The sequence below is a fragment of the Anomaloglossus baeobatrachus genome, chromosome 2 (genome assembly GCF_048569485.1).
Source record: "Anomaloglossus baeobatrachus isolate aAnoBae1 chromosome 2, aAnoBae1.hap1, whole genome shotgun sequence".
Lineage (NCBI taxonomy): Eukaryota > Metazoa > Chordata > Amphibia > Anura > Aromobatidae > Anomaloglossus > Anomaloglossus baeobatrachus.
The window spans coordinates 134,543,201-134,570,024 of NC_134354.1; the positions used below are offsets into that span (position 1 = coordinate 134,543,201).

A 26,824-nucleotide genomic window follows, 5' to 3' on the forward strand; every position below is an offset into this window, starting at 1 on the left:
GTGGCTTCGGCTAATTCCCTCGCTATCCGCAGGATCCTGTGGCTTTGAGAGTGGAAGGCAGATGCTTCCTCGAAGAAGTTCCTTGCTGGACTCCCTTTTGCTGGGTCCAGGCTGTTCGGTGAACAGCTGGATGAAATTATTAAGGAGGCTACTGGCGGGAAGAGTACTTCCATGCCACAAACCAAAACCAGGAAACCTGTCCAGGGTAGGAATCAGTCGAGGTTTCGTTCCTTTCGTTCCTCCAACTGGTCGTCCTCTAAGCCCTCGGCCTCGTCCACTAACTCAGCCAAGGACCAAAAATCCAGCTGGCGCACAAAAGCGCGTCCACAGAAGACCGCAGGAGCTGCTGCCACTAAGGCAGCCTCCTCTTGACTATCTGTCCGCGCCAGCAACGTCCTTAGTCGGTGGCAGGCTCTCCCACTTTGGCGACGTGTGGTTTCAACACGTCTCCGATCAGTGGGTGCGGGATATCATCTCCCACGGCTACAGGATAGAATTCTCTTCCAGCCCGCCAAACAGATTTTTTTCTGTCAACTCCCCCCTGCTCCAAGGCCGCCGCCTTCTCTCAGGCCGTGGCATCCTTGCAGGCCAACGGAGTAATTGTACCGGTTCCCGCCCGGGAACGGTTCAGAGGTTTCTACTCAAATCTCTTCCTAGTCCCCAAAAAGGACGGTTCCTTCCGGCCCATCCTGGATCTCAAGCTTCTCAACAAGCATGTTCAGGTGCGGCATTTTCGCATGGAGTCTCTGCGATCAGTCATTGCCTCAATGACCCAAGGGGATTTCCTGGCATCCATCGACATCAGAGATGCCTATCTGCATGTGCCAATTGCAGTTTCACACCAGCGTTGGCTACGTTTTGCAATAGGAGAGGAACATTTCCAATTCGTGGCTCTCCCCTTCGGGTTAGCCACGGCCCCTCGGGTATTCACCAAGGTCATGGCAGCAGTGGTTGCGGTTCTGCACCTCCAGGGGTTGGCAGTGATTCCTTACCTGGACGACCTTCTAGTCAAGGCTTCATCCAGCGCAGACTGTCAGCGGAGTGTCTCGCTCACTCTCGCAACTCTAGCCCAATTCGGGTGGCTTGTCAATCTGCCCAAATCCACTCTGACTGCGACCCAGAGGCTCACGTACCTAGGGATGCAGTTCGAGACTCTGCCGGCACTTGTGAAGCTGCCCTTAGTCAAACAGTCCCTCCAACTGGCGGTGCGCTCTCTGCTGAGGCCCCGCCGTTATTCCATCAGGCACCTAATGCAGGTGCTGGGTCAAATGGTGGCCTCCATGGAGGCGGTTCCCTTTGCCCAGTTCCATCTGCGCCCCCTGCAGCTGGACATTCTCCGCTGTTGGGACAAGCAGCCTTCCTCCTTGCACAGGTTAGTGGCTCTGTCGCCACAGACCAGGAGCTCTCTTCAGTGGTGGCTTCGGCCCCTCTCTCTGTCTCAGGGGCGCTCCTTCCTGGCCCCGTCCTGGGTGATCCTCACCACGGATGCCAGTCTATCCGGCTGGGGAGCGGTATGTCTCCACCACCGAGCGCAGGGCACTTGGACTCCGTCCGAGTCAGCCCTCTCGATCAATGTGCTGGAAACCAGAGCTGTGCTTCTAGCTCTCCTAGCCTTTCACCACCTGTTGGCGGGCAAGCACATCCGAGTCCAGTCAGACAACGCGACAGCGGTTGCCTACATCAATCACCAAGGCGGGACACGCAGCCGCCTGGCAATGTTGGAGGTTCAACGTATCCTTCAATGGACGGAGGACTCCAAGTCCACCATATCCGCAGTCCACATCCCAGGTGTGGAAAACTGGGAAGCAGATTATCTCAGCCGTCAAACCGTGGACAGTGGCGAGTGGTCCCTGCATCCGGCAGTGTTTCAGTCAATCTGCCGCAAGTGGGGCACTCCGGAAGTGGACCTAATGGCATCCAGTCACAACAACAAGGTTCCGGTTTACGTGGCTCGCTCCCACGATCCTCAGGCCTTTGCAGCGGACGCTCTGGTTCAAGATTGGTCCCAGTTTCGTCTGTCCTACATGTTTCCCCCTCTAGCTCTCTTGCCCAGAGTTCTGCGCAGGATCAGAATGGAGGGCCGTCGAGTCATCCTCATTGCTCCGGACTGGCCCAGGCGAGCTTGGTACCCAGACCTGCTCCATCTGTCCATAGAGGTGCCGTGGCATTTTCTGGACCGTCCAGACCTTCTCTCACAAGGTCCGTTTTTTCCGCCAGAATTCTGCGGCTCTCAGATTGACGGCGTGGCTCTTGAGTCCTGGATCTTGACGGCTTCGGGTTTCCCCCCTGAAGTCATCTCCACTATGACTCGGGCCCGTAAGTCTTCCTCTGCCAAGATCTGTCACAGGACTTGGAAGATTTTCTTGTCCTGGTGTCGCTCTTCCGGCCAATCTCCTTGGCCTTTTTCCTTGCCAACCCTTCTGTCTTTTCTACAGTCCGGTCTGCAGCTAGGACTATCCCTAAACTCTCTCAAGGGACAAGTCTCAGCTTTGTCAGTTCTGTTCCAGCGGTGTATCGCCCGGCTGGCTCAGGTCCGCACCTTCATGCAAGGTGCGTCTCATCATTCCGCCTTACCGGCGGCCCTTGGATCCCTGGGACCTCAATTTGGTTCTCACGGTTTTGCAGAAACCCCCCTTTGAGCCTCTTAGGGAGGTTTCTTTGTTTCGTCTTTCACAGAAGGTGGTCTTTCTAGTGGCCATAACTTCCCTCAGGAGAGTTTCTGATTTAGCTGCGCTCTCTTCGGAGTCACCTTTTTTGTTTTTTCATCAAGACAAGGTGGTTCTCCGTCCGACTCCGGACTTTCTCCCTAAGGTGGTTTCTCCTTTCCACCTTAACCAGGACATTACCCTACCTTCCTTTCTTTTTCGCTCCTAATTGGGAGACCCAGACAATTGGGTGTATAGCTACTGCCTCCGGAGGCCGCACAAAGTACTACACTTAAAAGTGTAAGGCCCCTCCCCTTCTGGCTATACACCCCCCCGTGGGAGCACGGGTCCCTCAGTTTTTGCTTTGTGCGAAGGAGGTCAGACACGCACGCATAGCTCCACTATTTAGTCAGCAACAGCTGCTGACTATGTCGGATGGAAGAAAAGAGGGCCCATACAGGGCCCCCAGCATGCTCCCTTCTCACCCCACTTTCTGTCGGTGGTGCTTGTTAAGGTTGAGGTACCCATTGCGGGTACGGAGGCTGGAGCCCACATGCTGATTCCTTCCCCATCCCCATTAGGGCTCTGGGCGAAGTGGGATTTTACCGGTCTCCAGGCACTGAGACCGTGCTCCATCCGCAGCCCCTGGAGAAGCCGCTGGATATGGAGCTGAGTATCGTCAGGGACATGGCCCTGCTCCGTCAAGGTACTCTGTGTCCCCGTGCATACGCGCGCACACCGCAGCATTGCTGGGTGTGTTAGTGTGCCGGGGACAACAGCGCTGCTGCGCTTGTGCCATTTCCTCACTTCAGCTTAGCTGAGTGGGTAGACTCAGGGAGAACGGTCGCGCCGGCCGCTGGGACTGCGACGCGGCTGGGACTTGTGGTGCGCCGGGGACTTCCGCGCTGACCGTGCATATATCACGGCCGCGCTTATTACTACAGTCCCCGGCTTTTGCGGCCTAGTTCGTTCGTTCCCGCCTCCGCACCTGCCAGTCAGGAGGAGGGCGGGACGCTGTACAGAGCATCAGCGCTGAGGGCTGGAGTCTTTTTTACATACTCCAGCCCTCACACCAGGCACAGTAGGACGCAGTTTCCCGCACTTTGTTTGTGGCACGCCCACGGTCCGCCCCTCTTCACAGAACGCCGGCAGCCATTCCTGCCTGCACGCTGAGCTGCAGAGGGGAGACGGGGAGACCCAGACACGGGATTCTACGGCCTCATACCCGCTGTTCAGCGGGCGGTAAGCAGCCCTCAAGGGCTCACCCCCACTTGTGCCGTTTGTATACTGAGTATTTTGTGTTTGCAAATACTTTGTACTGTACGGTCGCTGGTGATTCTCGGCTATATACCCTCCTAGATTACAAGGAGGCAACAGCATGTCGTCCGCAAAACGCAAGGGTGCCAAGGCACAGACATTATATGCTGCCTGTACCGCATGTGGGGCTGCTCTACCGGCAGGTTCCACTGACCCCCATTGTGTGCAGTGCTCGGCCCCTGTGCAACTTGCACAGCCGGGGCCTCTGCTGGACGTGACCCAGGGTGTACCACCTGTGAATGCTGTCCAGGTGACAGGAACGGAGTTTGCAGCTTTTGCTGACAGATTGTCTATGACCATGTCAAAGATTCTTGAAACATTGCAGTCTAGACCAGTAACTCAGACCATGGACACTGTGGCATCATTGCTCCCTGGTCCCCCTCAGCTGGAACACTTCCAAGCTCCGGGGGTGTCACATGCACCCCAGGGTGACGATTCTGACTCAGACAACAGTCCCAGACAACCTAAGCGGGCTCGTTATGAGGGGCCCTCAACTTCGTCTCACTGGTCAGGATCCCAGCGGGACGAATCTATGGGTGATGAGGCGGATGTAACTGATCAAGATTCTGATCCTGGGACCGCTCTCAATCTGGATACACCGGATGGTGACGCCATAGTGAATGATCTTATAGCGTCCATCAATAGGATGTTAGATATTTCCCCGCCAGCTCCTCCTGCGGAGGAGGCAGCTTCACAGCAGGAGAAATTCCATTTCAGATATCCCAAGCGTAAATTAAGCACTTTTCTGGACCACTCTGACTTTAGAGATGCAATCCAGAAACACCACTCTTATCCTGAGAAGCGGTTTTCTAAACGGCTTAAAGATACACGCTATCCTTTTCCCCCTGACGTGGTCAAGGGTTGGACCCAGTGTCCCAAGGTGGACCCTCCAATCTCCAGGCTTGCAGCTAGATCTTTAGTTGCAGTAGAAGATGGAGCGGCACTTAAAGATGCCACTGACAGGCAGATGGAGCTCTGGCTGAAATCCATCTATGAAGCTATTGGAGCGTCGTTGGCGCCAGCTTTTGCAGCCGTATGGGCACTCCAAGCCATTTCAGCTGGGCTTATACAAGTCGACTCGGTCACACGTACATCTGCCCCGCAGGTGGCACCATTGACCTCTCAAATGTCTGCATTCGCGTCTTACGCGATTAATGCTGTCCTGGACTCTACGAGCCGTACGGCGGTGGCGTCAGCCAACTCCGTGGTTTTGCGCAGAGCCCTGTGGTTGAGAGAATGGAAGGCAGATTCTGCTTCCAAGAAGTGCTTAACCAGTTTGCCTTTTTCTCGTGACCGATTGTTTGGGGAGCGTTTGGATGAAATCATTAAACACTCCAAGGGTAAGGACTCATCCTTACCTCAACACAGACAAAACAAGCCCCAACAAAGGAGGGGTCAGTCTGGTTTTCGGTCCTTTCGAGGCTCAGGCAGGTCCCAATTCTCCTCGTCCAAAAGGACTCAAAAGGATCAGAGAGGCTCAGATTCTTGGCGGACTCAGTCACGCCCAAAAAAGACAGCAGTAAGAACCGTTACCAAGACGGCTTCCTCATGACTTTCAGCCTCCTCTCTCCGCATCCTCGGTCGGTGGCAGGCTCTCCCGCTTTGGCGACATTTGGCTGTCACAGGTCAAAGACCGTTGGGTGAGGGACATTCTGTCTCACGGGTACAGGATAGAGTTCAGCTCTCGTCCTCCAACTCGTTTCTTCAGAACTTCCACACCGCCCGACCGAGCCGATGCTCTGCTGCAGGCGGTGGCCGCTCTAAAGGCGGAAGGAGTGGTGACTTCCGTTCCTCTTCAGGAACAAGGTCACGGTTTTTACTCCAATCTGTTTGTGGTGCCAAAGAAGGACGGGTCCTTTCGGCCCGTCCTGGATCTAAAGTTGCTCAACAAACACGTAAAAACCAGGAGGTTCCGGATGGAATCTCTACGCTCCGTCATAGCCTCAATGTCTCAAGGAGATTTCTTAGCATCAATAGACATCAAAGATGCTTATCTTCACGTGCCGATTGCGCCAGAGCATCAGCGTTTTCTACGCTTCGTTATAGAAAGCGAACACCTGCAGTTCGTAGCGTTACCTTTCGGGCTGGCAACAGCCCCTCGGGTCTTCACCAAGGTCATGGCAGCAGTAGTAGCTGTCCTGCACTCGCAGGGTCACTCCGTGATCCCGTATTTGGACGATCTACTTATAAAGGCACCCTCTCAAGAGGCATGCCAACACAGTCTGGACGTGGCACTGAAGACTCTCCAGAGTTTCGGGTGGATTATCAACTTTTCAAAGTCAAATCTAACCCCGACCCAATCACTAACATATCTTGGCATGGAGTTTCATACTCTCTCAGCGATAGTGAAGCTTCCACTGGACAAGCAGTGCTCTCTGCAGACAGGGGTGCAATCTCTCCTGCAGAACCAGTCCCACTCCTTGAGGCGCCTCATGCATTTCCTAGGGAAGATGGTGGCAGCAATGGAAGCAGTCCCTTTCGCGCAGTTTCATCTGCGCCCTCTACAATGGGACATTCTCCGCCAATGGGACGGGAAGTCGACGTCCCTCGACAGGGATGTCTCCCTCTCTCAGGCAGCCAAGGACTCTCTCCGATGGTGGCTTCTTCCCACCTCATTGTCAAAAGGAAAGTCGTTCCTACCCCCATCCTGGGCGGTGGTCACGACAGATGCGAGCCTATCAGGGTGGGGAGCAGTGTTTCTTCACCACAGGGCTCAGGGTACGTGGACTCAGAGAGAGTCCACCCTTCAGATCAATGTTCTGGAAATCAGAGCAGTCTATCTTGCTCTGCGAGCCTTCCAACAGTGGCTGGCAGGCAAGCAGATCCGGATTCAGTCGGACAATTCCACAGCGGTGGCGTACATCAACCACCAAGGGGGAACACGCAGTCGGCAAGCCTTTCAAGAAGTCCGGCGGATTCTGACGTGGGTGGAAAACACAGCATCCACCATATCCGCAGTTCACATCCCAGGCGTGGAAAACTGGGAAGCAGACTTTCTCAGTCGCCAGGGCATGGACGCAGGGGAATGGTCCCTTCACCCGGACGTGTTTCAGGAGATCTGTCGCCGCTGGGGGATGCCGGACGTCGACCTGATGGCGTCACGGCACAACAACAAGGTCCCGGTTTTCATGGCACGGTCTCACGATCACCGAGCTCTGGCGGCAGACGCCTTAGTTCAGGATTGGTCGCAGTTCCGACTACCTTATGTGTTCCCACCTCTGGCATTATTGCCCAGAGTGCTCCGCAAAATCAGGTCCGACTGCCGTTGCGCCATTCTCGTCGCTCCAGACTGGCCAAGGAGGTCGTGGTACCCGGATCTGTGGCATCTCACGGTAGGACAACCGTGGGCGCTACCAGGCCGTCCAGACTTGCTGTCTCAAGGGCCGTTTTTCCATCTGAATTCTGCGGCCCTGAACCTGACTGTGTGGCCATTGAGTCCTGGATCCTAGGGACCTCAGGTTTATCTCATGATGTTGTTGCCACCATGAGACAGGCTAGGAAACCATCCTCCGCCAAGATCTACCACAGAACGTGGAAGATATTCTTATCTTGGTGCTCTGCTCAGGGAGTTTCTCCCTGGCCATTTGCATTGCCTATTTTTCTTTCCTTCCTGCAGTCTGGGTTGGAAAAAGGTTTGTCGCTTAGCTCCCTTAAAGGACAAGTCTCTGCGCTATCCGTATTCTTTCAGAAGCGCCTGGCGCGACTTCCTAAGGTACGCACGTTCCTGCAAGGGGTTTGTCATATTCCCCCTTACAAGCGGCCATTGGAACCCTGGGATCTGAACAAGGTTCTAATTGCTCTCCAGAAGCCACCTTTCGAGCCTATGAAGGAGATTTCCTTTTCTCGGCTTTCACAAAAAAGTGGCTTTTCTGGTGGCGGTCACGTCTCTTCGGAGAGTGTCAGAGCTGGCGGCGTTATCTTGCAAATCTCCCTTCCTGGTGTTTCACCAAGACAAGGTAGTACTGCGTCCAATTCCAGAGTTTCTTCCCAAGGTGGTATCTTCCTTTCATCTCAATCAGGATATCACTTTACCATCTTTGTGTCCGCATCCAGTTCACCAATTTGAAAAGGGTTTGCATCTGTTGGACCTGGTGAGAGCACTCAGGATCTACATTTCCCGCACGGCGCCTCTGCGCCGTTCGGATGCACTCTTTATCCTGGTCGCTGGTCAGCATAAAGGGTCGCAAGCTTCCAAATCCACCCTTGCGCGGTGGATCAAGGAACCAATTCTTCACGCCTACCGTTCTGCTGGGCTTCCGATTCCTTCTGGACTGAAGGCCCATTCTACCAGAGCCGTGGGTGCGTCCTGGGCATTACGGCATCAGGCTACGGCTCAGCAGGTGTGCCAGGCGGCTACCTGGTCGAGTCTGCACACTTTTACCAAGCATTATCAGGTGCATACCTACGCTTCGGCGGATGCCAGCCTAGGTAGACAAGTCCTGCAGGCGGCGGTGGCCCACCTGTAAGAAAGGGCTGCCTGACAGCCCGATGACGAGGTATTCTTTTACCCACCCAGGGACTGCTTTTGGACGTCCCAATTGTCTGGGTCTCCCAATTAGGAGCGAAAAAGAAGGGAATTTTGTTTACTTACCGTAAATTCCTTTTCTTCTAGCTCCAATTGGGAGACCCAGCACCCGCCCTGTTTTTTTCTTAGGGTATTTGTTTTTCGGGTGCACATGTTGTTCATGTTGATAAGTTACGTTCTCCGATATTGTTTATCGGATTGAATTTGTTTTTGAAACAGTTATTGGCTTTCCTCCTTCTTGCTTTTGCACTAAAACTGAGGGACCCGTGCTCCCACGGGGGGGTGTATAGCCAGAAGGGGAGGGGCCTTACACTTTTAAGTGTAGTACTTTGTGCGGCCTCCGGAGGCAGTAGCTATACACCCAATTGTCTGGGTCTCCCAATTGGAGCTAGAAGAAAAGGAATTTACGGTAAGTAAACAAAATTCCCTTCTTTGTCCGGCTCCTGTTCATCGCTTTGAAAAAGCGTTGCATACTCTGGATCTGGTGCGGGCGCTCCGGATTTATGTGTCTCGCACCGCTGCTCTTAGGCGGTGCACCTCTCTTTTTGTGCTAACCACAGGTCGGCGTAAGGGCCTCTCTGCTTCTAAGCCGACCTTAGCCCGTTGGATTAGGTCGACCATTTCGGATGCCTACCAGTGTTCTCAGGTGCCTCTCCCGCCGGGGATCAAGGCACACTCGACCAGAGCTGTCGGTGCCTCTTGGACTTTCAGGCACCAGGCTACGGCTCAGCAGGTCTGTCAGGCTGCCACTTGGACTAGCCTGCATACCTTTTCAAAGCACTACCAAGTGCATGCAGATGCGAGCTTGGGCAGACGCATCCTTCAGGTGGCTGTCTCCCACTTGTGAAGTTATGTTCCGCCTACTTCCCAGTTTTTCTGTTTATTCCCACCCATGGACTGCTTTGAGACTTCCCAATGTCTGGGTCTCCCATAGGAACGATAAAGAAAAAGAGAATTTTGTTTACTTACCGTAAATTCTTTTTCTTATAGTTCCGCATTGGGAGACCCAGCACCCTCCCTGTTGCCTGTTGGCAGTTTCTTGTTCCGCGTGTTATCACCGGCTGTTGTCGTAGACAGAGGCTCCGGTTGTTCCGGTTCTTGCTCTGTTTTTACTTGTGGGTGGCTATTCTCCTTCAGCTTTTGCACTAAACTGGCTAGATCTGGTTCTCCAGGGGGTGTATAAGCTCAGAGGGAGGAGCTACACGTTTGAGTGTAGTACTTTGTGTGTCCTCCGGAGGCAGAAGCTATACACCCAATGTCTGGGTCTCCCAATACGGAACTATAAGAAAAAGAATTTACGGTAAGTAAACAAAATTTCTCTTTTTTACATAGCTGTTTGGTAGTTTAAATCAATATGATATAGCAAATTCAAGGACCAAACCCTGAAACAAATTGATGTATAACATGTATATTATGTACCCACTGTATAAATATTATTTTTATTATTATAAGGCCAGGTAAAGTCCTGAGGAGTTCTGGTCCAATCACAGACCCTCCACTGTCCAATTGACAGGCTAATAAAAATAAACGCATATTTGTCAAACACTTAGCTTTATAGAAGCCCAACGCGTTTCTCCCCTCTTCACAATGGTACAGGGGTTCATCAGGGGCATCCCCAGGTACTGTAAGATCTCTATAATTACCTTTGCTATAGAATATGCACTTTTACCACTTTTTAGGAACTCCATCTTTACATACCACCAGCATCATGAGTTTTTCAGCAGTAACGTTTTCCATACTGGATATGTTTCACAGCAGGCCTGAAAAGAAATTCACACAACACGCACAAAACTCATATAAATCTACTCATGGTAGATATATATGACTAATCTGAAATCACCGGAGCAGTAGAGCGGATGAGGGGGGTGTTTCTACGAGGTCTTTAGTTTCTCTACCTTGTATTAAGCACAAGTCTTACAAGACTGGATATGTCTGGCCACCTGGGTTTTGAGCAGTGGTGCCGCCCATATCTTGTCCACCACACTTATACCGGTCTTTGTCACGTGCGTTCATAGTTACCTGGGCCATTATTGAGTAGAGCTCTCATGGCAGAGAAAGCTTAACGCCCTTTATCCACAGACCTTTCTCAGTCAGCTGTCTCCCTGCGTCTCACACTCCGTTCTTTGCTGAATCACTTGTTTCTGTAGGGATTTAAAAACACAAGTAGTGACCAATGTCACGGATGTGACAGGAGCCATCAAGGTACTGGTACTGGTCTGCATTGGTAAAGGACTCTCAACTCTAGGCCCGTTCACTGCTTCTTTGTTGTCTGCACCTGTGCGAGCATCTCCTCTGGCTCCATCAGTCACCGGCTCCTTTGATAACAGGAGAGCGCCTCTATCGGGGCTCACACCCACTCTACGGTCTTTATAGGTTTATCACGTCACAATCCACATTTGACTATCTTACCCCCCTCCGCTCTACGAACCACAGTGATCTCAAATCTTCATCTCGTTCTCCTATTCTGATGGGAGAGGAGTGAGTGGTTCGATTTTTATTACCTCCTGTTGCGAAACCTCAGCATATCCAGAGTAGAATCAACCAGCATCTTGGTATCTGGATCCATCTACGGAAAAACTCAAAATCTGCATTAGCAATGGGCTCATCTGAGGCATGTTCAAAACCTGACAATTTTTGTTACATCAGAGCAAACATGAGATATATGTATATCTGCTGTATCCTCCTTACAGATAAAAATATAAAGAAAACTTTTAATAGAAAAACTCAATTGATGAACAAATTAAAACCTTAAATATGTGTGATTTTACACACCATCTTTCCCCCCCTTTTTGAATCTATTATCCAAAACATGGTTAGATTCTAAAAGTGTGTGGCCCCGGAGCTCTACATTTAGGCATAAAAGTCACATTGTGTAGATTGTACCTAATCGGGAACACCATAAATATCGTGTTGTGTAACCTTATAATGGAAAACTATTTCAATGGCTTTTTAACCTTTGCTTGGACCACAGTAATCTGCATTACAATCTTTCTTTCTATAAAAAAAAGAAAGCAGATGATTCAATACATTAAATATAAAACATAGAATGCCATAAATCATCCACATTCCTTAAACCAAATAAATGTAACTATTAATAAATATTTTTTATTATTATTATTATTATTAACAATAACGTAAAACAACCTCTGGATATAGAGGGGTTCATATTTGCAAAATTGAGGACATTATCAGCATCTTTGTGATACTGTACTATAACTTGAAGGGATAAAAGAATCTAGAACAAATAAACTGGCCATGTGGGAACAGATATGAAAAATAAAAATTAATTTTCCAAACAAATCACCAAAAAATGCTGATTTGCCGAAAATTACCTGATTAAACAGACTTCAGTGCTCCACAGACATGTCCACAGTTAATTTTTATTCCTGTAGTATAAAATTAGTAAAATAAAAAGCTTTTGTCAATGATCTTTTTCCAATATAATTTACAATGAATTAAATGTGGAAAAGCCCCCATGTTTGGCCTGCTCTTTCACAACTGGCCCACAATAGATTCCACTATGCAAGGAGAGACAAAAATCCTGCTCTACAAGTTTTTAAGGTTGCTCCTCCCCCCAAAACCAGATACAAACAGGCTTCTTCAGCTGCAGGAGACAAGTCAAATCTCCCTTCTTCTGTTGGATATATACATCTTCTATTGATTTTTTTTTTTCTCAACCCCCCCCCTCAAACCAAACAGGGCTTCTCATATTTTTACAGGAGAGGCCAAGCCAAATCTTTTTCCTCCCTTGGATATATATTTATTTATTTTCATCAGATCTGTTTTAAAGTACGTTTTCTTTTAAGGTTTTTCTTTTATTCTTTTATTGTTTACTAATTAAGACATTCCTCCTTTTGACTGTCCTGACTAAATCCAACCTGCACACTGTATCAATAGTAAGTGTCTTTCACAACTACCCAATCATTCAATATTCCATCTTTTAGTACTATAAACGTTTATTTACACTTCATATGTTATTCAGTGAGAGCAGTTTTGTCAACTTCCCTGAGGGCTCCACACAGATTTACCAACAAAATGGCTACTGGCAGAATAGCACATGGCTTCTTTGTGTAAGGGCCGTTGAACCATGTGAGTGGGTGAAGAGAGAAACTGATTTTACTTCTACTAAACTTACAAGTTTAACCATACATTAGACACACACACACACACACACACACACATTTACAGAGCACATGGTCTTCTTCACACATCCCCCAACTCACTTCCTTTTCTTTGTTTAAACAATGCATGCCTTGGCCACCATGTGCTTCATCCACCATTTTAGCATGTGGCAGGCAAAAAGGAAAAACTGACCTCACATCTGCTCAAACTCTTTCTCCCTTCCTCTCTGTACTTTTGTAGATACACAAACTCACAGAAAGATGACTCACAACTGAACACTGAGTAAAGTATTAAGTCTGCAGCAGGCGCCTTGTCACGGTGTCCCTGCCCAGTTTCTACATGGTCCATAATTCATAAGGACACCAATGGTGTCACCCCTGGCTACAAGGTGCCCATACCAGCCGATTCACGTCCAGCGCTCTTTCTAGACCCCAAGACACCTCATACCAATTATATCACCCAAGCTTGCGCTATGCCCCAATGGTATCCGTACCAGTAACAACCAGTCAATCTCCCCTATTCACAAATACACAACAGGCAGCAGGCAACTGAACATGTGACGGTTCTTCCGAGATTAATATTGCCAATAGCCGTGAGACCCATCTGCCCGTCAACACATACCCCAAAAAAACGGACACGGTCAGGCAATCCGTGCCACACACCCCGCCCAAGACCACAGGAAGACTACAGATTATGAAAAATCAGCAGACCTACCGTACTCTCGTTAAGAAGTGATCAAATTCCTGGGGTGTTCAGCACGGCATGCCATTCCAGTTGCCGGTCCTTAGGATTTCAGGTGTCTCCGTCTATTGGCCCCACGTTGGGCACCATTAATGTTAGGGTAAACTCTTAACCAGAGATCACTAGTTGCCTATTGCCTGGCCTAATTGGTATAGACCAAGTGCATGCGTAAAGAATTCACACCAGACAGTCTGATATGAAATCTCTTCTTGGTCACAGTAAACATGGCAGCCAAAGAGACTGAGAAATAGTATGCGTCCTCTTGATATAGGCTAAGGCCTACGCAAGTTCAGATATGCCCGTTTAGTGGGACAGTTCATGAGCTAGCCAATGGGGAGATCAGTGTTGCTGTTGATGGGCGGGTCTGACTTCAGTAGAGGAATCCATGGTGTCATCTGATCTTTGAGTTGGTCTTCTAACTTGACCAGGGATCTTCCCTTATATGGTGGTCTTACATCTGGACATTCCTCGCATTCCAGGCAAGGTGTGGAGAACAGGAAATGGCAGCCATCTTTATATCTGTGTCATGTATATGATCTGAAACCTGAATTATGTAAGCAAATCGACATATTTTCCACCATCGCTTGTCAAGAGGCTAATTAAGTATTTCATCTTATGGCTCTCCTCAACAGTGTTGCAGGTATTCACAGCCAGCAGCACATCATTAAGGGTGGGCTCAGCTGCACCAGGCTCTGCATCACAAGCTGCCCTGTCTGACTGCCCCCCCCCCCCTCCCTCCCGGGCCTTGTTGCGAAGTCTCCTGCACCCCTTCAGGGCTGGCATCCGCCATGATACTCACGGATCCCCGCTGTTCCTCCTCCACCGTGGGGTCCGACTCCGACAGCAGTGGAGATTCTTCACAGGGGCTGGCACCCGCACCAGCTTCAGGATTCACAGGCTTGGCCCGCGCAGCTCCAGCATCGGGTGCTATATTGGAGGTCGGGGACTCGCGCTCCTGCACCTCCTTCTCGGTCTTTTTGCTTCGGGTTGTGTCGCCCTGATCCCCCAGGCTATCTCTGCAGTCTGGAAAAGATCCCTGTTCAGGTAGGCAGGGAAAGGACGCTGTAACCCCAGCTGAGGAGTATAAATCGGGATGATACGGCGGGAGCTCTCTCTCCGCACGTCTGTCTCACATGTCGCTCAGGCCACGCCCCCGGCATTGTGATTTCTGGATCTGATTTCTGCTGATCCACTGATCTTTTATAGCAGAAGAGATCGGACGACTTCAGCTTCAAGTCTCTTAAAGTGGCTAGTAAAACAATGAAAAGTGTAAAATGTCTTTTAAAATATGAAAAAATAATAAAACCTGCTCAAATCGCCTCATTTAAAATGTTAAACAATAAAAAAAATACACATACCTTATTTTTTGGATTATAAGACGCACTCTTCCTCCAAAAAAATTGGGCGGAAAATTAGAGGTGAGTCTTAAAATTCGAATGTATCTTACCAGGGGGTGGTGGAGAGGGGCCACATGAGACAGGGCAATGCTATTGGGCGGGCGGCACTGCTATGTGCAGCGGGCAGTGAGGCTCTGTGTGCAGCGGGCGGGTGGCGAGGCACGGGCTATTGTGAAGATGTCAGTAGTAAGTTCTTCAAATCATGGCGCTCTGAGTCGGTGTGAGTGCAGATGGAGCTCTCTGCTTAAGCTCTTATCTGAGTACTCACTGACTTCGGCCACCATTTCTTTGAAGCCCGCACCGCCGACATCTTCAGAATGGCCCATGCCCCAGCACAGAACAGCGCCATCTGCCCCAGCACAGCACTGCAGCCCACAGTGAGCATCTGGGCCCCTCTGTGCACCGCCTGCAGCATCGTCCTACTCGAGCACCGCTACTGCCTCCTTTGACCCTGCTCCACCACCGCTTCCACCACACCTCCCTGGTAAGACACCACCGGATTATGAAACGGACCCCATATTATATATATATATATATATATAAATATATATATATATATATATATATATATATATATATATATATATATATATATATATATATATATATATATTTTTTTTTTTTAATTGCCCATTATCTCTAAATTTGAGGTGCATCTTATAATCCAGTGCGTCTTATAAATTTAAAATATAGTATTTGGTTTCTCTGTTTTCAGAAATGTCCGATCTATCAAAATATTGGCATGTTAAATACATTTACCCGATCTATAAACAGCGCAATGAGAAAAAAATCAAAATACCAGAATTAGTTTTTGGGTTGCCGCGACATTTCTATAAAAAACAGTAACAGGCAATCAAAACATTACAAATATCTTCCCAAGAAATATATGCGTAAAAACTTCAGCTCAGGTTACAAAAAATAAAAAAAAAGTTCAGGTTTATGGAAAAGGCAATAAAACAAAAATCTATATAATTTTTTTTTTCTTTTTTTTTTTACAAAGAATCGTACTGCTAGGTCAGTTTTACCATATATTGAACGTGGTAAATATAAATAAATTCCAAAAACAATTGTGGTATTGCACTTCTTCTTTTTTTTTTTTTTTTTTTTTTTTTTTTTGCAATTTCATCGCAATTGGATTTTTTTTCTTTCCGGTTTTCCAGTACACTATATCAGAGGTGGGGAACCTCCGAGCGCGGACTGCTTGCGGCCCGCCATGTCCTTTACTGCGGCCCTCTGGCAGATTCCCGGGGGCGGCAGTGCTTGAGCCGCCACCGCTGTCTTGCGGGCCGCTGGCACTTTAAATCCCCACATGCTCTGCTTGTGGCCAGTGCCAGCGAGCTCAGGACTTACTTTGTGAGTGGATTTAGCGCTTTGCGCTTCTGTCCCACAGCAGCTTCACAGCTTCTAGCAGTGTATGCTCGCCCTCTTGAGCGTTAGGACCGCCACCCTCTGCTTTACGGAGCGATGTACCCGCCCCTCTGCCCTCCGGAGCGTAGTGTCCAGCACCTGCTCTCCTGTGCTCTGAGTCCGGCGCTGCTATGTGTCCAGCGCCCGCCCTCTGCTGCTGTGTGCCTCGTCCAGTACTTCGTGGCCCCCTCCACCCAGAGTTGCGTGCAACCCTCGGTGCAGTGTGCATACCAATGCTGTGCATCACCCCAGGTTTGTGTCCTTCCTCCCCATCCCCACCACCCCCAGTGATGTCAGGGCTCCGCAAGTGCTGTGTGCAGCCCCCCCACTGTTGTGCCCTCCCTCTAGTGATGTCTGTGCCCCAGCCCCTTTTGTAGTGTACGTCCCCCAGCACCTCTTGTGATGTATGTGCCCCAGATCCTATTTGGTACTCTCCGTGCTGCATGCCCCTAGCGTTTCCTGTGATGTGTATGCCCCCAGCGTCTCCTGTGTACACAGAAGGGAAAAAGAGGGAGCACATGTGAAGGATTTCAGGGATCCATGGATTGGTGTTATAGTATAACCGCTCACCTGGGGAGGTTGTGCAACTCTGCACAACCCCGATTACAGCGTTTGTTGTGGAGCTGGACAGATTCCCAGTCCCCACTAAACTACTCCTCTGCTCGAGTCGTCTGAGTCCTGCAGGGCGGTCATGTGACCGGTCTTTTGGAGTTCGTCACCGCCAACACAGAGGAATGATTTGTAGCCTCAGGTTGAAAGCAGCTCCTGCCATGAGTCCCGAAGGGGAAAGTATTGTAGAGCTGTATAGTTTCACGGTCCTGTGGAGCGCTAGAAAGGAGATGGAGGGTTGCTTGCTTCAATTTCTTTATTATTTCAATAATAAAGAAATTGAAGCAAGCAACCCTCCATCCTCAGCGTCACCTGTGACTTATACATCACATTGGAGATGCTGGGGGCAAATGCATCACTTAGGAGAAGCTGGGGGCATGTACATCACAGGAGGGGCTGGGGGCATATACATCACAGGAGGGGCTGGGGACATATACATCACAGGAGAGGCTGGGACATACACATCAAAGGAGGGGCTGGGGGCATATACATGTTTCCAGCCCCTTGTGTAATGTATATGGCCCCAGTGTCTCCTTGCATGTATATACAGCAGTCCCAGCATCTCCTATGTGATGTGCATTTACAGCAGTCCCAGCGTCTCCTATGTGATGTATATGCCCCCAGCCCTTCCTGTGATGTATGTGACCCCAGTTTCTCCTGTGATGTATATACAGCAGTCCCAGCGTCTCCTATGTGATGTATATGCCCCCAGCCCTTCCTGTGATATATGTGCCTCCAGTGTCTCCTGTGATGTATATACAGCGTCTGTTATGGGATGTATATGATTTACCAATCTTATTATCACAAAGAGTTGACTGTGCTCCAGACAGACAAACCTGAAAAAGCAGCTGTGAGAAGAAACATGATCAGAATCACCAAACATCACAGCCGCACCAAAGAGAAGCTGCTTCGGCCGCCACAGTAGGGGTGAGTTAATTGTTTGACTAAATATTGCAGGGTCATTTTTACATTGATAATTTTGTGCGGCCCCCGAAGGTTAGTAGCAATTTTCAAATGGCCCCCGGCTGGAAAAAGGTTCCCCACCCCTGCACTATATGGTCAAATAAGTGGTGTCATTCACAAGTGCAACTTGTCCCACAAAATACAAGCCCTAATATAGCTATATTGAGAGAAAGATAACATTATGGCGCTTGGAAGAAAGGTAGGGAAAAACGAAAACTTCCAAAAAGCGAAAAATGACCATGGTATGAAGGAGTTAACAAATGCTGTACAAGATGCTGACTGGGCAGTTTCAATTTGTTTCCCCTAAGGCCTCATTCAGACCTTCTTTTGAAGTGTTCTGTCCATTATAGTCCTTGGGCATGTCTGTCTCTTTGGCAGACTTATTGTTTAGTTTGCAGGTCAAAATCACCCACATGATCTCTTTAAACTCAGGTGAGCCCATTCAAATTTGCCAAGCAGAAGATGTTTCAGGAAAATGCCACTTTTCATCTTTATAAACATGAAGCAGTTAAAGGGGATGTCCCACAAACAAAGTACATCTTTGTGACGACATGGACTCTGTCAGTGCCTAGCATGGGTTAAGTTTCTTAAAATTCAGCCAGACATGATGATATCTTGTTTATAAACCGGGGATAAGCCTCTCCTTGTTCCTACAAGACTCTTAAGGCCACTTTACACACAGCGACATCGCTAGCAATGTCGCTGGTGAAAGCACCCGCCCCCGTCGGTTATGCGTCACGGGCAAATCGCTGCCCGTGGCGCACAACATCGCTAAAACCCATCACACATACTTGCCTTCCTACCAACTATGGCCGGCAAACCACCTCCTTTCTAAGGGGGTGGTTCGTGCGGCGTCACTAAGCGACCGCCCAATAGAAGCGGAGGGGCGGAGATGAGCGGCCGTAACATTCCGCCCACCTCCTTCCTTCCTCATTGCCGGCGGCCGCAGTTACGATGTTGTTCCTCGTTCCTGCGGTGTCACACATAACGATGTGTGCTGCCTCAGGAACGACAAACCACATCGTACCTGCAGCAGCAATGATATTTGAGATTAGAACGACGTGTCAACGATCAACGATATGGTGAGTATTTTTGATCGTTAACGGTCGTTCCTGTGTTTCACACGCAACAACGTCGCTAACGAGGCCGGATGTGTGTCACGAATTCCGTGACCCCGACCAACCTCTCGTTAGCGATGTCGTTGCGTGTAAAGTGGCCTTTAGAAGTCTAGTGTTAAAGTTCTTGTTGACTCATGTAATTGCCTTGGCCAGTGAAGGTCAGACACCCAGACAAATCAATTATGCGAACCTCCCATTGTATTGCTAGATGTGATATAACTTAGCTGTCTCTCCCTCGTTTGCCAGAGACAATCACTATTAGGGATATTTTGTATACGGCTTGAAATCTAGCCAATAAGAGCCCAGTATTAACCACCAAGCATGAAGGCTCCAATGGTCTGAATGGAGAGCTCAGGGGTATAAGGAGGACTGTCCATTGCCCGGGGAGACTCTTGCTACATGCTACCAATGTAGGACCTGTGGATCCGCTTGGCAAGCCATAACCGAACCTGGATTATAATACTATGTGGACTTCAGCATTGAATGCAAGGATTCGGCTGAGCTGTCAAAGACTACCTAAGGAAGGAATCCAGCTTGGGACAATCCAGTCACCTGACTACAGGCTTTGCGGACCTCACCGCTTCATAAATCTGGCGTTATTCCATTCTCGGTGGGTGCCCGCCGAAAGCGGGGTGCTGCTGGTTTGGAGTAAGTAGCCCTGGAAGCTCTGAGGCACGGACATTCTACTCCCTGGTGAGCCAAATTCAATTTGATATATTCCAGGGGTCAATTTTATCTCAAAAATATATTATAAACCCCAACGCCAACTTTTTTTAAAAAAATTCCTTTATTATACCAAAAGCTAAACAAACTCATAGACATAAATACATACAATGTCTCAGCTGGATTCAACCAATAAGGGGGTAGATACATTGCAATATACAATTCATCCTTCTTTCATGATTTGATACCTATTTCCCCTCATCAAAAAATTCCTCAGAGGGAAAAATTGCAATTTTTCAAAGATTTATATATATACTTCATACCATTATTCACATATATATATATATATATATTTTTTTTTTATAAATACCTATTAAACTCACCGTCACACAGTGGTTTAGGAGCTGAATACAGAGACAAAAAGATATTTCGTCTCTATATCTAGTTCCAACCCCTATCCAGTTTTTGAGACCATAAAAACACACTTATGATAATGTCATCCCTGGTCACTCTTTTTGATGCTTTTTTGACAGCTACTAGACATCCAAATCACATCCTCAACTGGTCACTTGAACAGAGGAAAAAACAGGGATAACTTTTTTTGAAAAAAGCACATCCTGGAATACCCTAGGTTATTTCTAACAGAACCAACACCCAATATGTGGTGCAAACTCATCTACCGAACTGTTATTTTAGATACCATGCACCCTATAGAATGCCAAAGGTCATTCTCTACAGAACAGAGACTCAATATCGGCCCAAGGCCATTATCTGAACTGTTAGAAAAAAGATTTTCTTTGTCGCTCCATTGGGAGACCCAGACAATTGGGTGTATAGCTTCTGCCTCCGGAGGCCACACAAAGTATTACACTTTAAAAAGTGTAACCCCTCCCCTCTGCCTATACACCCCCCCGTGCATCACGGGCTCCTCAGTTTTATGCTTTGTGTTGAAGGAGGCACACATGCACTCATGCTCCCATTTTAGTCAGCAGCAGCTGCTGATTATATCGGATGGAAGAAAAGAGGGCCCTAACAGGGCTCCCGGCATGCTCCCTTCTCACCCCACTAAGTCGGCGGTGTTGTTAAGGTTGAGGTACCCATTGCGGGTACACAGGCTGGAGCCACATGCCGTTTTCCTTCCCCATCCCTTAGGGGCTCTGGGAGAAGTGGGATCCTATCCGGTCATCCAGGCACTGGGACCGGGCTCCCTCCGCAGCCCCTGTGGGATTCTGACGGACAGGAGACTGAGTATCATCAGGGACAGGGCCCTGCATCTACAGGTACTCTGTGTCCCCTTGGGGACGGTGCATGGAGCACCTTGACCTCAGACGCTGCAGCGACTGCGGTGTTGGTATGAGACCGGGACTACCGCGCCGACCGCGCCTGCTTGCCGGCCGCGGTTTTAACTTTAGTCCCCGGCTTTTGCGGCCTAGTGCCTTAAACTCCCGCCCCCGGGCCTGCCAGTCAGGGGGAAGGGCGGGACGGTCGGTCTGACGCCGACAGTGAGGGCTGGAGCACATTTGGCTGTCCTCCGCCCCCCTCACTATTCACTCTGGGGCACCAGATTCCCGCACTTTTGTAGTTACGCCCACGGCTCCCTCCTCCCCTGTGAACGCCGACAGCCATGTTTTAAGCACATTCTGCCGGTGGAGGACTTCTGTCAGCACCTCTGGGAGACCCGAGGCAGGGAATCTGGTGGCCACACACTGCTTGAGCGGTCGGTAAGCCAGGTGGCTTCTTCCCACCGGTGCTGGGCCCCCTAGAGTGCTGAACTGTATATATATATATATTATATTTGTATACATTTTCTCGGTTCGGCTGTACTGTTAGCTTGTGGCTATATATCCCTCAGTGATCACTCTCCTGGGAGACTACAGCATGTCGTTCACAAGGAGCAAGGGTGCCAAGACACAGGGTTATTTTGCAACCTGTACCTCTTGTGCGGCTATGCTACCTGCAGGTTCCACCTACCCTCACTGTGAGCAATGCTCGGGCCATGTGGCACTCGCTCAGCCGGAGCCTGGGGCACTGGTGGGACCCTCGGCCCAGGTAGAACCGCCGGCTTCCCCTGTCCAGGCGGCAGGGACAGAGTTTGCAGCTTTTGCTGAGAAACTCTGAGTCACTTTCACAATCCATGGCTCAGTCTATGGACAAATGGTCTGCTAAGATACTAGAAGCTTTGCAGCCCAGACCGGCCCTTACACAGGCCCCGGGCACTGCGGGATCGCCCCCAGGCCCCTCTCGGTCTGCAACGAAGCGTGCTCCTGGGGTGGCCTCTAGTTATTACGTGGAGGACTCCGGCACGGACCGCAGTCCCAGACCGGCTAAGCGGGCTCGCTTAGAATCTTCCCCGACTTCATCACGCTGTTCGGGGTCTCAGCTTGAGGACTCTCTAGAGGATGAGGCGGAGGTCGCAGCCCAGGACTCTGACCCTGACGTTGCTCTCAATCTTGATACACCTGAAGGGGACGCCATAGTAAATGACCTTATAGCGTCCATCAACCAGGTGCTAGATCTTTCTCCCCCAACTCTACCTATAGAGGAGTCGGCAGCACAGCAGGAGAAGCACCAATTTAGGTTTCCCAAACGTACTCGGAGTGTTTTCTTCGATCACTCGAACTTCAGAGATGCTGTCCAGAAGCACAGGGCTTTCCCGGACAAGCGCTTTACTAAACGCCTTAATGACACACGTTACCCCTTCCCCTCTGACGTAGTTAAGGGTTGGGCTCATCAATGTCCCAAGGTGGATCCTCCAGTCTCTAGACTGGCGGCTAGATCCGTAGTAGCAGTGGCTGACGGTTCAACGCTCAAGGATGCCACGGACAGGCAGATAGAGCTCCTAATGAAATCCATCTATGAAGCCATAGGCGCGTCCTTTGCCCCAGCCTTTGCAGCAGTGTGGGCACTCCAGGCTATCTCAGCTTGTCTGTCTGAGATTAATGCGGTCACCCGTACCTCTGCTCCGCAAGTAGCGTCTTTGACGTCTCAGGCGTCGGTATTTTCATCCTACGCCATGAATGCTGTCCTGGACTCGGCTAGCCGTACAGCGGTAGCATCCGCCAATTCGGTGGCAGTCCGCAGGGCCATGTGGCTACGCGAATGGAAGGCAGACTCTGCTTCCAAGAAATTCTTGACCGGTTTGCCCTTTTCTGGCGACCGATTGTTTGGCGAACAATTGGATGAAATTATTAAGCAATCCAAGGGAAAGGACTCGTCCTTACCCCAGCCCAAACCAAAGAGACCTCAGCAACGAAAAATTCAAGCGAGGTTTCGGTCCTTTCGGCCCTCAGCCAGGTCCCAATCCTCATCGTCCAACAGGCCACAGAAGAGCCAGAGAAACTCTTCTGCATGGCGGTCTAAGTCACGTCCTCCAAAGACCGCCGGAGGCACCGTCTCCAAGGCGGCCTCCTCATGACTTTCGGCCTCCCCAAACTGCATCCTCGGTCGGTGGCAGGCTCTTCCGCTTTTGCGACGCCTGGTGGCCACATGTCCAAGACCGATGGGTGAGGGACATTCTGTCTCACGGTTACAGGATAGAGTTCAGCTCTCGTCCTCCGACTCGTTTTTTCAGAACATCTCCGCCCCCCGAGCGAACCGTTGCACTTTTTCAGGCGGTGGACACTCTGAAGACAGAAGGAGTTGTGATCCCCGTTCCCCTTCAGGAACGTGGTCGCGGTTTTTACTCGAACCTGTTCGTGGTACCAAAAAAGGACGGTTCATTCCGTCCCGTTTTGGACCTCAAATTGCTCAACAGACATGTGAGAACCAGGCGGTTTCGCATGGAATCCCTCCGCTCTGTCATCGCTTCGATGTCCCAAGGAGACTTCCTGGCATCAATCGACATCAGGGATGCCTATCTCCACGTGCCGATCGCTCCAGAGCATCAACGCTTCCTGCGTTTCGCCATTGGGGACGAACACCTTCAGTTTGGGGCTTTGCCTTTCGGCCTGGCGACAGCCCCACGGGTCTTCACCAAGGTCATGGCATCCGTGGTGGCGGTCCTACACTCTCAGGGCCACTCGGTGATCCCTTACTTAGACGATCTCCTAGTCAAGGCACCCTCCCGGGTGGCATGTCAACACAGTCTGACCGTGGCTCTGGAGACTCTCCAGAGGTTCGGGTGGATCATCAATTTCCCAAAGTCAAAATTGACTCCAACCCAATCACTGACTTACCTCGGGATGGAGTTTCATACTCTCTCAGCGATAGTCAAGCTACCGCTGGACAAACAGCGTTCGCTGCAAACAGGGGTGCAATCTCTCCTTCGGGCCCAGTCACACCCCTTGAGGCGCCTCATGCACTTCCTGGGGAAGATGGTGGCAGCAATGGAGGCAGTTCCCTTTGCGCAGTTTCATCTGCGTCCACTCCAATGGGACATTCTCCGCAAATGGGACAAGAGGTCGACGTCCTTAGACAGGAACGTCTCTCTTTCTCTGGCAGCCAAGACCTCTCTTCAGTGGTGGCTTCTTCCCACTTCCCTGTCGAAGGGAAAATCTTTCCTGCCCCCATCCTGGGCGGTGGTCACGACGGACGCGAGTCTGTCAGGGTGGGGAGCGGTTTTTCTCCACCACAAGGCTCAGGGAACCTGGTCTCCGACAGAGTCCTCCCTTCAGATCAATGTTCTGGAGATAAGGGCAGTGTATCTAGCCCTAAAAGCGTTCCATCGGTGGCTGGAGGGCAGGCAGATCCGCATACAGTCGGACAACGCCACGGCGGTCGCGTACATCAACCACCAGGGCGGCACTCGCAGTCGTCAAGCCTTCCAAGAAGTTCGGCGGATTCTGCTGTGGGCGGAGGCCACAGCCTCCACCATCTCCGCGGTTCACATCCCAGGCGTAGAAAACTGGGAAGCAGACTTTCTCAGTCGCCAGGGCATGGACGCAGGGGAATGGTCTCTTCACCCGGACGTGTTTCAAGAGATCTGTTGCCGCTGGGGAACGCCGGACGTCGATCTCATGGCGTCTCGGCACAACAACAAAGTCCCGGCATTCATGGCACGGTCTCAGGATCACAGAGCTCTGGCGGCGGACGCCTTAGTTCAGGATTGGTCGCAGTTTCGACTGCCTTATGTATTCCCTCCTCTGGCAATGCTGCCCAGAGTGTTGCGCAAGATCAGGTCCGACTGCCGCCGCGCCATCCTCGTCGCTCCAGACTGGCCGAGGAGGTCGTGGTACCCGGACCTGTGGCACCTCACGGTGGGTCAACCGTGGGCGCTCCCAGACCGACCAGACTTGCTGTCTCAAGGGCCATTTTTCCATCTGAATTCTGCGGCCCTCAACCTGACTGTGTGGCCATTGAGTCCTGGCTCCTAGCGTCCTCAGGGTTATCTCAAGAGGTCATTGCCACTATGAGACAGGCCAGGAAACCAACGTCAGCCAAGATCTATCACAGGGCTTGGAGGATCTTCTTAGCCTGGTGCTCTGATAAGGGGTTTACCCCCTGGCCGTTTGCCTTACCCACGTTTCTTTCCTTCCTTCAATCCGGAATGGACAAGGGTTTGTCTCTCGGCTCTCTCAAGGGACAAGTCTCGGCGCTTTCCGTGTTTTTTCAAAAGCGTCTAGCCAGGCTTCCGCAGGTCCGCACGTTCCTGCAGGGAGCTTGCCACATAGTTCCACCTTACAAGCGTCCGCTGGAACCCTGGGATCTCAACAGGGTTCTACGGGCTCTTCAGAAACCACCTTTTGAGCCGCTGCGGGATGTCTCTCTATCACGTCTTTCGCAGAAGGTGGCATTTCTAGTGGCAGTCACATCACTCCTAAGAGTGTCAGAGCTTGCAGCGCTGTCATGCAAAGCCCCCTTCCTGGTATTTCACCAGGATAAGGTGGTTCTGCGTCCGGTCCCGGACTTTCTCCCCAAAGTGGTGTCCCCTTTTCATCTCAATCAGGATATCTCCTTACCTTCATTTTGCCCTCATCCAATTCACCAATGTGAAAAGGATTTGCATTTGTTAGATCTAGTGAGAGCACTCCGGATCTACGTGTCTCGCACGGCGCCCCTGCGCCGTTCTGATGCGCTCTTTGTCCTTGTCGCTGGCCAGCGTAAGGGGTCGCAGGCTTCCAAGTCAACCTTGGCTCGGTGGATCAAGGAACCGATTTTTGAAGCCTACCGTTCTTCTGGGCTTCCGATTCCTTCAGGGCTGAAAGCCCATTCTACCAGAGCCGTGGGTGCGTCCTGGGCATTGCGGCACCGGGCGACGGCTCAGCAGGTGTGTCAGGCAGCTACCTGGTCTAGTCTGCACACTTTCACGAAACACTATCAAGTGCATACCTATGCTTCGGCGGATGCCAGTCTAGGTAGGCTAGTCCTTCAGGCGGCGGTTGCCCACCTGTAAGAGGAGGGCCGTTGTTGGCTCTTTTTATCAGGGTATTCTTTTACCCACCCAGGGACTGCTTTTGGACGTCCCAATTGTCTGGGTCTCCCAATGGAGCGACAAAGAAGAAGGGAATTTTGTTTACTTACCGTAAATTCCTTTTCTTCTAGCTCCTATTGGGAGACCCAGCACCCGCCCCTGTTCCCTTCGGGCTGTTGTTCTTTTGTGTACACATGTTGTTCATGTTGAATTGTTCTTTTGGTTCATGGTTTTCAGTTCTCCGAACATCCTTCGAATTGAATTTACCCTAGACCAATTTATAAGTTTCCTCCTTCCTGCTTTTGCACCAAAACTGAGGAGCCCGTGATGCACGGGGGGGTGTATAGGCAGAGGGGAGGGGTTACACTTTTTAAAGTGTAATACTTTGTGTGGCCTCCGGAGGCAGAAGCTATACACCCAATTGTCTGGGTCTCCCAATAGGAGCTAGAAGAAAAGGAATTTACGGTAAGTAAACAAAATTCCCTTCTTTTCAGCAAAGCAACAAACACATATATGCCAAAGATAATACAGAATAAAAAAGTCCAGTAACCATAATTTGTTCCTTAATAGGATTCTTGATAGATGAAATATTTATCACATATCCACTTGAGATTGTCATATAAAATAATATCCTTCTTCATAGAGGTAGTTGATTTCAGACATGTGAAATGTCACAGGTTCCTTTTGGTAATGGTTAGACACTCTGTGCTTGATAGCTTCACAATCTTGGGATACAATTTACACCTTACACCTCGACGCGTTTCCTTCTTGTATGATAGAGCCAAAGGGTTCATCAGGAGGTTTTATTGATCCATGAGTTTAATATCAATATTCAATATGGATCCCAAAATCACCTCAGATAAAGTATGGTATGCCAAACCGGACCACTACAGCAATCGTTTAGGGGTCCAAGTAAGATGAGACAGTAGAAACTGGCAAAACGCCATGATAGCCTCCGTCCCAGAAAA

The 26,824-nt window shown here is 50.1% G+C and overlaps 1 protein-coding gene across 3 annotated transcripts in view; it reads left to right on the forward strand.

The window, feature by feature from the left end:
* FKBP6 (FKBP prolyl isomerase family member 6 (inactive)) overlaps window positions 1-26,824 on the forward strand; it is a 147,898-nt gene that overhangs the window by 104,594 nt on the left and 16,480 nt on the right. The window contains exon 7 of one of the 3 annotated variants that reach the window (XM_075333275.1): window positions 17,573-17,650. The exons of the other annotated variants lie outside the window; for them this stretch is intronic. Coding sequence (XP_075189390.1) covers window positions 17,573-17,578 — 6 coding nt within the window. The 3' untranslated portion in view covers window positions 17,579-17,650. Of the gene's footprint in view, window positions 1-17,572; window positions 17,651-26,824 lie in introns of those variants that run through there. 3 annotated transcript variants of the gene reach the window in all.